We start from the raw sequence: 13,141 nt of genomic DNA, 5'->3' as shown, positions 1-13,141 counted from the left end.
AGGCCACAGAGGGGTGTGCCCACCCCCCGCAGGCGGGGCCCGCACAGACACTCAGGCTGAGGCCCACAGCCACCCTGAAGGACCCTCCCAGCCAAAGGGCAGCAGGGCTCAAGGCAGATAAAGGAGTCCTTTCCTTTCCAACACCTTCCATCCTCCTGAGCATGCAGCCCTCAGTCCACAAGGGAGCTGTGAAGAAGGGATGGGGAGGGGAATCAGGGACAACTCCTGAGACCCCCCACCCCCAGGCTGCTCTTTCAACTCACCCCGTCACCACACTGCCTCCTCCAGAACCAGAAGCCCAAGGCAGAGAGGTAACTGCTGACTCAAGGTGGGGTCCCTGCCAGAGCCAGTACACTCAGACAAGGTTACAAGTGAGGCTGGGAGAGTCACCTCCCCCCAGGGACTTTCAGAAACTGAATAGGGAGCCACCTCTCATTCCTATTGTTCTTCCCCACAGCAGATAATTTAAACATGGCTCAAGCCTTCAATGAGAAGCAATAAGCTTTGCTTTCGGTTAGAACCCAAGAAAGCACTGCTCCTGGGATCAGAGACCGTAACCCAGCTTCCTCATCCCTCTCACCACTTACCTTGGCGGGGATGGGGGGAGGGGGATAAGGACCCTAACCCAAAAAATCCTTCCGAGAATAGCCAACCAGGACAGTTACTTCCCCAACCCAGAAACAGGCTTCAGTGAGGGTTTAGAGACCATGGAGGGAAACTACTCATCTAGTAGAATTACACACCCAGATAAAATATATATATACACACATATATCTCTAACATACAAGCCACTTGTTTTTTTTTTTTTTTTTTACAAGCCACTTGAAAGGCAGCCAGTGTGACTGAGTTACTGAATTTCATGTGAATTAAATTTAATTTTTGTAGCCACATATAACTAACGGCATCCATATCAGACAGCTCTGGTAGAGCATACTTTTTAAATTTGGGATGTCATAAATACTCCTGAGAATTTGCTGAAAACCACAAACCCTCTCCCCTGAGAAAAAACACCCCTGCACATTCACACACTCGGCTGAAATTTTCAGAAAGTTCACAGACCATATTCCCACCCAGCTCTAAGATTAAGTCTAGAGATCAACCAAAAACTTCATGGCCTAAGAACAGTGTTTTATCTGCAATGTAGTCGTCTAAGGAATATGCTACACTTTACACTGTTTGAGCAAGAGGCCACCACATGAGGAAGCCCTCACCTGATAGAGGATGTCTGCATAACATCCCAGGCTCTACAGAGACCCAGGCAGGCACAAGACTGGTTCTTCAGTCTTGCAACAGCTATAAATGTTAGAGAACTCTTTTTTTCAAACATGCACTCAGTCTGCCTGCTTATAATTTCTACGCACTAACAAAAGTTCTGCACGTTCCCCGACACGAAGGAACTAACACCCTCTTCCACACAGGACTCGTCCTAGCCTGAGTCCCCTACTTACTCATTTCCAAGTTGAACAACCGTCTTCTTCAGTTGCCTTGCGTGTGCCCACTTTGACAGAGCTCCTAGAGACAGGCTTTCAACACACCTTTTAGAGTTTCAACTCCTCCTACCTGCTGGAAAGCCAGGGAGCCTTACTTGTACATTTCTTTTTTTCTTAAAAATACCTGCAGGACTTTGCATTTACCCAGATTAAATTCCATTGAGTTTTGCGAAATCCCACTGCTCCAGACTGCCCCAATCTCCTTTACCTGTGTTTTACCATTCAACTTCAATATTGCATCACCACTGCAACTGCCACAGCCACACACCTGCCCCTACCTACATCCGAGGGAGAGGGCACACATCTCTTCTGCTCCTAACCCTCCAGGCCCTGCCATGAACCCCAGAGTTCTATGGATGTGCTCCTGCTATTCACATCTACCACCAGCTACTACTCCCTCATGGGGCTCCCATGTCCCAAGTCAGGCTGCTGAGCAGCAAACATCTTCTGAGAAGCCTTCCCCAACTGTTCTCAGAACACACACATATACACACTCATACACACACAGACACACACACATGTTCTTAAAAGGTTTACTGATAACTCATAAGACTAGACTGAAATGGACTCCAGAAAAACAAGAACAAACATGGAGTAAATCTCAAGATGTTCTTGTCTCCCTGGCCTACAGGGTAAAAAATAGGTTGGGTTACCCTCCTTACTCTTGTTGGCAATGGGAGTACTTTACCTGTGTTCATCAAGACTTATTTCTGTCCCCTTTTCCATGTCTCACCCTCTTCTCCACTCACAGAAGTGCCACAGACCGGCTCCTCAAACTCTCAAGGACATACAAATCACCTGGGAGTGTGGTTAAAGTGTAGGTTCTCATTCAGTAAGTCTGATGTAAGGTCTGAGATTCTGCGTTTCTAACAAGCTCCCAGATGATGCTGATTCTGCCAGTCCACTGATTAGCAAGGTGGAAATATGGTTGTAATCCATTCAGGTCCCCTAAGATTCGGGTGAGCAATTTGCCGTCCAAGTGACTGCCCATGAAATCAGCTCTCATCTGTGTCAGAGAAGTTCCACTCTAACTACACATTAGATATACCTGGGGAGCACCAGCCTAATTGGAGTCCTCCCCAGGACAATCAAACGACTGACAGAATCCCTGGGAGTGGGATCCAGGTGATCCCAACATGGAATCCCTGATCCACACTGGTTGATAAAAATTCTGAAAAGGTAGTTATACCTGTGTCCTCTTCAGAATGACTCTAAATAAAAAAAAATTGGCCCTCTGATCTATGAAGCTGGAAGGAAGCACTACCATTTATTTGCAGAAATCCAGGTCCACTGGTTTGACTTCAGTTGCTTTGTAGAGAACCACAGGGATCCCTCAGCCCACCGTTTGTCTTTCTACGTCTCATGAGCCACCTTTTAGAAAATCTGCTCTAGGACTTCCCTGGTCGTACAGTGGTTAACAGTCTGCCTGCCAATGCAGGGGACAGGGGTTTGATCCCTGATCTGGGAAGATTCCATACACCACATAACAACTAAGTCCATGCAACACAACTACTGAGCCCACATGCCCTGGAGCCCACATGCCCTAGAGCCCGCGCTGCACAACAGAAAAAGCCACTGCAATCAGAAGCCCGAGCATCGCGACTGGAGGGTAGCCCCCCGCCCACCACTAGAGAGGAGCCAGCGGGCGGCAACAAGGCCCCAGCACAGCCATAGATAAAAAATAACTGATTTAGAAATCTGCTCTAGGATGGTCAAAAACTGCCACTGGTTTACAATTTCCAGCATATCTTTGAAAAATTGAACTTTCTAACTGTCTCTGGTCTTCTGGCTCTCTCCCAATCGTCATCTAATTCCACAACGATGCCAGTCCATGGGCATTCCTGAAGGTGTGTAGTAGGAAGCTGATGACTCAGATTCAGGTAGGGTAACTGGCTCTCCCTCCCTAACCACACATGTCATGGTTTATACTTTCTCCAGTCTATACTCCCTGACACAACAGGGACCCAGTGGCTTCTCTCTGTCACCAGTTCTGCTCCAAAACTGTAAGACCACCCTTTCCTTCTCTGTTCTTATTGGGAACATATAAAAGATGTTTATTGTCTTGAGCATCTTCCACCACCTCAGCACATTCTGGCCACTGGACTCTCTAATATTCTTCTTAAAGGGTCAGACTACCAATGACTCGCACCCCCTTTCCATGTAAAAAGCATGATCTTTCACCATCTGCACTCACTAGACAGCTGCCCAAGCAGCCACACAGATGGTTCAGCTCTTAGCCCCCACCACCTTCCTCCTTAGGGCCCCATTTAGGATTGTTGAGTCAGCATTCTCTTTTTAAAAAGCAATCCTATCCCTCCAGCTAACTTCCCTTTTAGAGTCTGTAGCCATGGGGTTTAAAACTGTTTGCATCTGAAAAACAATTTTCTGAAGTCTATGGTCAACACCTCTCCTTGCCCAGGCTTCTCCCTGGACTCACAAATGCTGAGATGGGCTCCCAGTCTCATCACTTCTACTTCACCAATCAATTCTCCCTTTGCTGGTGGGAACTGCTACCCTACTGATAGCATCCACTACCCCACCCACCCACAGCTTCCACCGTCAGGAAGACAGCACCACTAGCAGGTAAGGCAAGAATTGGTCAGGTGTTCCGATATTGTCGAGAGATCCCACATTCCAAAGTATCTTTTCTCAACACGGGCATGGAGCTTTGTTTCCGCCATGGAATCCACTTGGCGGAGGCACACCATATATATTTCTACTTCTCACCCACAATAGTCTCAATCATGCTCCCAACCTTATGTATACATACTTCCAGGAAGGTTTTTTTTCCCAAGGAGTTTTTCTCCTACCCTCTTTTATCAAACGCTCACTTCCCTCACCCATGGGTAACTTTTCAGTCAGGCCCAGGGCCACACCGGCTCCTTGCTCCTGGATGTCCAGCCTCCTCCCCCAGGAAAGAGGTTGGCAAACTCCTCCCTCCTCTTGCCTGGCCCCACAGTTCTGTGAGTAAGCTGGGATGTCTTGAAATAAATATTTAATTAACAATTACAGCTCAGAGACTAACATACACAATTTTTATGCATAAAGATTAATTCTCTTCTAGATGTTCTAGGAATGTTTTGTCACCAGACACTGATTACCTACCATGTACTAGACATTCTGCGTGTTTTATCTCAATTAATCCTCACAAAGAAGGGTGACCCCATCTGACATGTGAGGAAAAAAAAAAAAACAATGCTCAAGAGAATATGCTGCACAGTACTTATGCTGGGCTCTGCATCTCCACACTCACCAAATCCTACTTTTCTAATCAGCCATCTTCACTGTGCTACAAGCCACCACTCAGGTAACAAGGATGTGGAAGTCAAACAGCCTCCGACATCAGCCTAGGATCCTAATCCTTCTGCAACCAGGAAGGAAGACCACCGCTGCAGAAATGAACTCCTTCAGGCGTGTTACCTCTCTTTAGGGCCCAGAGGAGTGTAGTCACTTACCTCTGTGGTGGACAGGAACAGGCCTGGGAGCCACCTCTAGTTTTAAAATATGGAATGTCTCTGACTAGAGGGGCTCTGTAGCACCACCTACCCACACTGGGTAAAACAGTGAGGAGCAGGGAAGAAGACAAGAAAATCAAGATAATGTTCCCCCTCTTACAGGATGACACAAAGCAGCTGTCAGCAGACAGCTCTGAGGAAGTCCCAAAGGAACCTGGAGGAGGTGGGGACAGGATGGACGTGAAGAAAGGATCCCCAAAGAGGAGACAGAAGCACGGATGCAAGGGGAGGACGTGACCCCCAGGAGGCTCCTGGGGTGCTGTCTTGTCCCACCTGAAGAGCAGGGGCTAAGATCTAAAGTTCTATTTCCAAGGGATAGGTTTCCTCCTTTCCCAACCTCCCAGATCCTGGGACATGTCCCCTCTTTTACACGGCTGCTCGGACCTGGTAGTGAAGGTCCCAGCAGTCCCCTAGGGGCTATAAATGCCAGGTTGGTTCCCTGGGCTCTCACTCAGGAACAGCCTAGAGGGCCCGTCAGCTCTGCCAGCGATACATTTGTCAAATAGAGTGTTGCCTGGACAGTGGTTCCCACGCTCTTAGCCTTCACAGACCAATTAAAAAAAAATTATGGTGAGAGACACTAGTTACTATTCTGTATTTTGCCAAGTAAAGACTCTTTTTTAGGGGGAAAAAAAAAAAGATCTACTTTCTATCAACACTTCCATTCCATAAAAGAAAGTATATTTTCAAACATCAAAAAGTAGAAAGTACCTATCCCTAAAACAAAGTTCTCTTTCAGTCAAATAAAGTTAGCTTTAAGACAAAGCCCACTCCATTGTCCCCTTTCCATGGTTTCTGCAGAAACCCAGAGAACTCGTCACGAGGCAGCACTGGTCCGGACCCTCTGTCTGGGGGAACCACGGGCCACCAGCTGCGTTCTCCCCAGTCCCGGGGGCCTTGAGAGGCAGCCGGCTGTGCAAGGTCCACAGGGACGCAGACATCCAGGGGCTTGACTCTAAGCTTCAGCCACGCCAGATTCCTCCTCTCTTAAGCGCGACCACTGGTAACCCAGGGCAGCAGCTTACACACAAGGATGACAGGCCCCTGGCTACACTCCCAGCCCCTTTCACTCAGGTGCACCTCCTTGTTGCCAAAAGAAGAACTTAAACATGGTTCACAAGAGCCACGCATTCTAGGAACATCCAGCCCAGAAAGCTCATCCCCCAGGGTTTGAGAGGAATGGAGTGAGAGGAAGGCAGAAAAGGACGAGATAAACCCTAGAAGGAAGCAAGCAAAGGAACCAAGCCTTACAAAGTAGATGGGGCATGTCCTCCTTATACCGAAACCAGAGCTCGTGCCCAGGAGTGAAGCCTGCCCCTGGTCCCACCCCCGCTTTCAGAAATGACCCACAGGGCACTGGGCCAGCAGGATACCAACTCCCCCGTAAACAGCAGCAACAGAAAGGGGCGGCACACAGTCTCCCAGGCTGGGGTGGGGAGCTACAGATGTGATCCAGATGTCTGCTTTAACCTTAGACTGGGGAAACAGGGCACCCATCCGCCATCCCTGGACTGTGATATGCAGCTTCCACAGGGAGCGGGCAGGAGAAGGAAAGAAGCGGCAGAAACACCCCAGCAACGGCCACTTTCCTGACCAAAACACTTGGATCCTTCTTCCCAGCCACAAGACCACGGCCCCACCAAACTGGCGGCACAGCTCTGAACTCAGCGGTCAGGGAAATCCCAAGTGCAAGGCGCCAGCCCATCAGAAGCCACAGGTGCCCCGGCTCCCAGAAGCACAGCGGTTTCCAGCTCAGCTGGAAAGGGCTTCAAAGGCCAAGAAGCACAGCCCCTCCACGTCCCCAGGGAGAAGACAGACTCAGAGAGGGGACCTGAGCCGTCCGAGCCCTTGGACAAATCAGTGGCAAAGCGGGGAAGCCCCACAGACAGCACAGGCCCCGGTCTCTGTCCAGCGCGAGTCCCGCTGCCTGGAGCGACCTCGGCCGCTACACCGCTCCTCCCAAGCTGCTTCACTTCGCTCGTCCCTACTTCTGCCAACTCTCCGCCGTTACGGCTGCCACCAGCCTCACGGCCGGCAACCCACCACCAGCATGTAAAGGCAAGGCGGCCAGTGCGGTGCCACCGCCTCCCTCTCCCCTCTCTGTTCTCATTCCAACTCCTCCTCCCCTCCCTTGCCCTCCCAACTCCCAATTAAAGGAGTACTCCTTCCTGGGGTTGACAGCGTCTCAAACGCACATCATTCATTCATTCATTCAATTAACATCTGAGGGCTTCCGACACACCAAGGAACTGAGCCAGGTCCTAAGAACACAAGGCATAAAAAGTCCTTGACCTCAAGAAGTACTGTCTAGCAGGGGAACTCAAACCATGGGGTTCTCATTAAATTCCCAAATATTTTTAGGTACCATCCCCAAAAGCATGGCACCCAAAAAAAGATTTAGGGAAAGAAACATCCCACTCCATCAGGGCAGCATAAGACCATCCTGTCACTCCAAATTTTTCCTTCCCAAAGCATCAGCCTCCAACCCTTACCTGACACCATCACTCCCAGATCACCCAAGCATTAGCATGACCTTGAAATATATGTGAAGCTTCAAGCAGACAAAAAACTTCTAAAGATAAAGCTGGATACCATTGTCCCATGTCAAATGCAAACACCAGGGATGAGAGTGCTAGCTTAAAGTCCTGTGCAACCTGGTTACCCTCCCACCAATTGTAAGCGCGGCAAACTAGCCCAAACCATCTTCTAAAGGCAGCTACTCTCCTATTCACAGCCCAACTCAAAGTTGGACCAGGAGGATCAAAACAGGAGAATGGACTTAAGGGTCTTCAGCAAGGCTCTTGTGAATGCAGCACCCTCAAGGAACAGGGCTGTCAAGCAAGACCCAGCTTACCTCCTTGAGAAGCCCCACTTTTTTCTTCAGCACCTCACACTTGCGCAGTTTGCAGATTTGGTGTGTGCGGCGGTTGGTACAGCTGGTGCAAGCCCCACAGTTTTCCAGCCGCCGGCAGGGCTCACAAGTACCACACCGTTTCCGCTTCTTCCGCCCATCTCCACCCCCTCGGAGTTGGGGTTCACTCCCGGCCACTGGAAGCCCAGGCCCCTGGTAGCCCGCTACCATCACCTGGCCCTGAGGGAAGTCATAAAGGCCTGGCAGGTCCGGCTGGACTGCCAGGGGCACCTGAAACTGACTCATGACGTTGCCAGAGGTGGGGGCATAGGTGCTGGGGCAGAGCCACAGTCCAGCTTCCTGCCTGCAAAGGCCACCAAGTCCTTCTTCCTAAAGCAGTCAAAATCTACAGAGCGAAGGCAAGTAGCTCCAGGCTGCGGGACGGGCACCTCTTCTCAACCCCGCTTCACCTCCTCTGCAGCAGTCTGACAGGACTCAGTTGGGGGCCACTCTCCCACCTGCCGGGGCCCGGGATCGGGGGGAGGACATCAGCGGCAGTCCCCAGAGAAGGGGTCATCTTGGCTGGGTGGGCTCCTCACCCTCACCCACCCTGGACCCAGGCATGAGGTGAGCAGGTGGGTGTGTGACGGGGGCAGGGGAGGGTGAGGAGGTTCTCCTCTGGCTTTTCCTCTCCCGGGTCAGAATGATGGAGAAGGCAGCGCGCAGCCTGGAAAAGAGACAGAAAGGGGAAGCGCATCACTCGGGGCTGGGGGACAACTTTCACTCTTCCTGTTACCTCTTCCTGCTTCTGGGAAAAGAGAAGCTGGGGGAAGAGAACGGGCTTGCTCTCATGAAATTGTGTCCACAACCTCTGGCAGGGCACACTGGCACCCGCTCCCTAATGGAGCGGGACGCGGGCCTGACGGGGTGTTAAGGAAACCTGGACGGCGAATCTATGGGGCGGTCAAGGAGAGATGTCTAAGAAAGTTGTCCTGTTTCCCAGCCCCACGGGCTTGGGAGAGTTCTGCCAAAATTCCCACACGCCCCTCACTGGAGGTCGCTGGGCCTTCCCCAAGGGAGCACAGCTTTCAAAATAAAGTTTGCCGAGAGCTTCACTCGGCGGGGCTGCCCGGGCGCCCCGGGCACTGAGGCGGCCTGGAGTGGGGCGCGCCCGGGGTAGCCCGCGCCGGCCGCCCCGCCAGCGGGCCGGACCCTGGAGGGCGGCCCGCTCCAACGAGGGGGCGCGGGGAGGGGGGCGCGCTCCGGCTCAGGCCCGGCCGCGCGCGCGCAGCCGCTCGGGCTCCTTTGTTCTGGGGCCTCGGCCGCTCGGCTTCGGCGGCTCCGCAGCCCCCGCCCCGCCCCGCCGCCCCCGCCCGGCTCCGCTACACTGTGACCCGCAGCACCCCGCCTCGTCTCCCGCAACAAAGTAGCGGGTCCCCCCCCCCCCCCGACCGTCCCCTCCCCTGCGGGTTCCCCCCCCCCAGGCCTCCCCTCCCCCACCCCGGAGCCGGAAAGGCACCGACTGCACCGACCTGCCCGCCGCCTCCGGGGCGGAGCGCACAAAGGGGCAAAGTTTCCCGGCCCGCGCCGCCGCCACCACCGTCGCGGCCGCCGCCGCCGCCGCCGCCTGGGGCGCCCGCCTCCTGGAGCGCCTGGCCCGACCGAGCTCGGCGCACGGAGCCCCCCGCCCGGGCCGATGAGGGGACGGCGCAGGAGGAAGGAAGAGGCAGCGGCGGCCGCGGCGGCAGCAGCAGCAGCAATGAAGGCGTCCGCGGGACTCCCCGCCCCCCGCGCGCCGCGGCACGTGCTCGCCCGGGGACTCCCCCGCCCGGGAGGGCGCGCACGTGCGGCCCCGCCGAGCCCCGCCGGCCCCGCCGCCGCCCCCTCCGCCGGGCTCGGGGCTGCGCGAGGGGGGTAGTTCCGTGGAGGGGGAGGGGACGGCGCGGGCGGTCCCGGAGCGGATGGGGGCAGGGCCCGGCCCGGACGCCGCGCCTTTGCACCTGCAGTACCTCCCCTCCCCCGCGGTCGGTCCTCCCGGGACCCGGCCGCCCTCCTCGGGTTGGGCGCCCCCGCCCTCCGGCGCTTCTGCAGCCGAGCGGGCGCGGCGGGCGGCGCGGGGTGGGGCACGCGGACCTCCCAGCCTAGGCCCTCGGCCGAGCCGGCCTCGGTGCCCCCACTTCCTGCCACTCCCTGCGGGCTGAGCGGCCTGGGACGGCCGCCGTGCCCCAGGGAGTCCTGAGCTCCGGGCCCCACTGACCCCCCTCTCCTGGCCGCCGCTCGCTCATTCCGAGGCAGGACAATGGGGGACATCGCGGGTTTGCGTACCGAGTCAGCCTAGCGGGCACGGAGGGGATACCCCGCGAGCAGAGGCCAAGGGCCAGCCGGCAGGAACCTTCGCCGGGATCGCAGCCCAGCGCCCTACCCAGGCGGACCCCGGGGCCCTGCCATCGCGAGCCTCCCCTGCGCCGCACTCGGCTCTTTCGCGTCGAAAACAAAGACTAATCCGATACCCCCGCCCTGCCTCCCAGAGGAGGGGGAACGGGCGCGTCGCGGAGGGTAACCGAGGAGGACAGCGTTCAGGAGGGGCTCGGACAGCCTCCGAGGGGTCGAGCCCTATAACCCATCGCAAAGACTTTGAAAAGTCACCCCGGGCTGTTTTCCAGCCAGGGGGCAAGGGGCAAGGCATAAGAATATTCTAAGTTGCCTAACTGCCCGTTCTCTCTGCTGCTTTTTTCCTCTCACCTGTTGTGCAGGCCAAGTTGAAATTCCAGGTTAGATTAATTCAGCTCCACCCATCTGGCTTCACTGCCAGGCTGGTCCCCGAAGCTACCTTCCACCTACCTGGGTTGCTGGGGAGAAGGGTGGGTCTCTAACAACACACACACACACACACACACACACACACACACACACACAGAGGCAAGTCCTGGCAGAAACATCCACGAGAGGACTGGCCTGACCAGTTTGGGCGGTGTTCACCGAGCCAGGTACCTGGCAGGCGTCACCACTGGGCTGAAGCTAACAACTCAGCCAGAACTGGAAAAAGAGCATTCGGCCGCTTATTTAGAAGAAGAAAAAAGTAATTGATTTCAAGCAGCGCTGTCCAGAAAGCCCTAGGCGGTAGGAGAAGCCCGCGTTCTGTCTGGGACGTCCCTCCCCACAGACCTGATTTTGACAGCCTCCTCGAGTGGCCAGGTTGTCAGCTGTGGGGAGGGTGGTGAACATGGCTGCAATACCTACTTCCTACTCTGGCCTTTGAGAGTAGGAAAGAATTTCTGTTCAGGGAAGTTAAGACTAGAACTGAGAAGAGATACCAATGGAGTGTAATTTTCAGTCAAACATGAGAACAGTTTGTAATTGTTTTTAATGTAATGAATGTTTAGTGTTTTAAATATTTTTAATAAACATTACGTATATTAAAGAAAACACAGGAAATAGAAAACTAGAAGACAAAAATAACCTCAATACAACATTTAACCGTTTGCTCTATTTCCTTCTAGCGTTTTCTGTGTTTAGAGTATTTCCTTTTTTTAAAAGATGGCTGCACTCACACTGGTTATGCAATTTGTTGTCCACTTTTTACTTAACATTATATTGTAAGTATTTCCCTATTTGATAGACAATCTCCAGAGAGTGTGACAAGGAATAAGGTGGCTTAGGAGGTGGGGAACTGTGGGTTCCAGACCTGGCTCTGGCACGTAGTAGCAGAGTGACCATTGACTCACCAACTCTGAAAGAACCCATACAAAATACTTAACATAGTGCTTAATAAATAACAATTATTGTTTAATCCATATAACAACCTTGTGAGCCGTATGACAATCTTGAAACCCACTTTACAGGTAAGAAAATAGATTAACTTGCTCAAGGTCGCTCAGTTAGTGAATTGTAGACAGAATTTGAGCCCGGCATTTTTCCTCTTGTTTTCTGTCTTGGTGAATGGCACCAGCAATTTACTGTGCCAGTTCACTCTTCACCAGCTGTATATGGAAGAGGCGTTTCACAGAATCCTCTGGCTTAGGTGAGAAGGTGGATGAGCGCCCCATTCACCAAGGTAGGCAGGAGGCACTGGGGCCATCTGCGTGGAGCTGAGGAGGCTAGGCTTCAGCTGGAAACACATGTGGGCCCCGACAGGGAGCAGCTCAGGGCCTCACGTTTGGAGGAGTGGACATGGAGAGTGAGAGGAAAAGGCAGCCAGGCCAGAGCCCTGGCAAATGCCAGCTCGTGAGGGACAGCAGCTGACAAGAGGCCAGCAAAGAAAGGAGACAGAGGAGCAGCCAGAGAGGTCGGAGGGAAGCCGGTTAGCCTACCAGACAAGCTCTCAGTCTCCCTCTGGAACCTTGTATTTCAGCAGTCTTGTCGCTCATTCCGTCTGCCTAACCCTTCCCACTTTAACCCCTTCCCAGTTTCTCCTTCTACCTGCCAAATTCCCATTCATTCTGCAAGTCTCTGCATAAACGCCAGTTCTTCCATGAAACGGCTTCCGGCTCCTCAGACTCCGAGTCCCACCCACTCTCCCTCCCCAGAAGTTTGACGCTGCCTCCCTAGAAACAGTTGTCTTACCTGTATTGTAATCGTTTGCACATTTCCTTCCTAGTTACTATGAGCCCTTCGAGGGTTGGGACCCTGTCTTTTCACTGTTACAACCCTAAACCTAGACACTCAGTCAATATGTGTTCAATGCAGAAACGAGTTCAGGAGAACCTGATGAATGAAATATCCTGGTAACACCGAACACCCACAGGCTTCCGAGGTTTATTCCTGCTTGCTTTCCTACCTGCAGGAACCCTTCAGGGGCCCCTAAGATAAAGTCCAAATTCCTCAGGCCCTGCCTTCCCAGGGCTGCAGCCTCCTGTGCTGCCGGGTTCTTCCTACTAGACCAGCGCTCAGGGCAGCAGAGCAGCCGGGACCGGCGTGGAGGTGGCCAGCGAGCCTCTCCGTCTCCAGGCAGCCTAGAAGCTAAGTGCGGTCCCGGATGCGCAGCGTCACCGACACCTGGGCACTTGTTAGAAAATGCAAGCTCTTGGACCCCACCCTAAACCTACTCCGGCAGAAAGTCTGGGGGTGGGGCGCAGCGCTCTGTTTTAACAAGCCCTTCAGGTGTTGCACCCTCAACTTTGAGAACCGGACGGGAAGCTACTTCAGCACCTAGGCGCCGGCCAAGATCACGCCGGAGGCGCTTAGAGGAGGCGGACCCAAGGAGGCTCCATTTATAAACCGGCCTGGCGGGCCCCATCCCCAGGGGCCGAGGGCTGAGCCTTTTAGGCATTCGCTCCGGTCTGGTC

At 53.7% G+C, this 13,141-nt stretch overlaps 1 protein-coding gene across 2 annotated transcripts in view; it reads right to left on the bottom strand.

The window, feature by feature from the left end:
• TET3 (tet methylcytosine dioxygenase 3) overlaps positions 1 to 11,410 on the bottom strand; it is a 106,072-nt gene extending 94,662 nt beyond the window's left edge. Inside the window, exons 1-2 of one of the 2 annotated variants that reach the window (XM_065929576.1) lie at positions 10,599 to 11,410; positions 7,860 to 8,583 (exon numbers count right to left, since the gene is read on the bottom strand). In XM_065929576.1, coding sequence (XP_065785648.1) covers positions 7,860 to 8,162 — 303 coding nt within the window. In that variant the 5' untranslated portion in view covers positions 8,163 to 8,583; positions 10,599 to 11,410. Of the gene's footprint in view, positions 1 to 7,859; positions 8,584 to 9,388; positions 9,507 to 10,598 lie in introns of those variants that run through there. The other variant, XM_065929575.1, reaches the window with a different exon arrangement.
• Between the last annotated feature and the right edge of the window lie 1,731 nt (positions 11,411 to 13,141).

The sequence above is a fragment of the Muntiacus reevesi genome, chromosome 3 (genome assembly GCF_963930625.1).
Source record: "Muntiacus reevesi chromosome 3, mMunRee1.1, whole genome shotgun sequence".
Taxonomy (NCBI): Eukaryota; Metazoa; Chordata; class Mammalia; order Artiodactyla; family Cervidae; genus Muntiacus; species Muntiacus reevesi.
The sequence above is the reverse complement of the archived record's forward strand: the minus strand, read 5'-3'. Positions and strand labels throughout refer to the sequence as shown.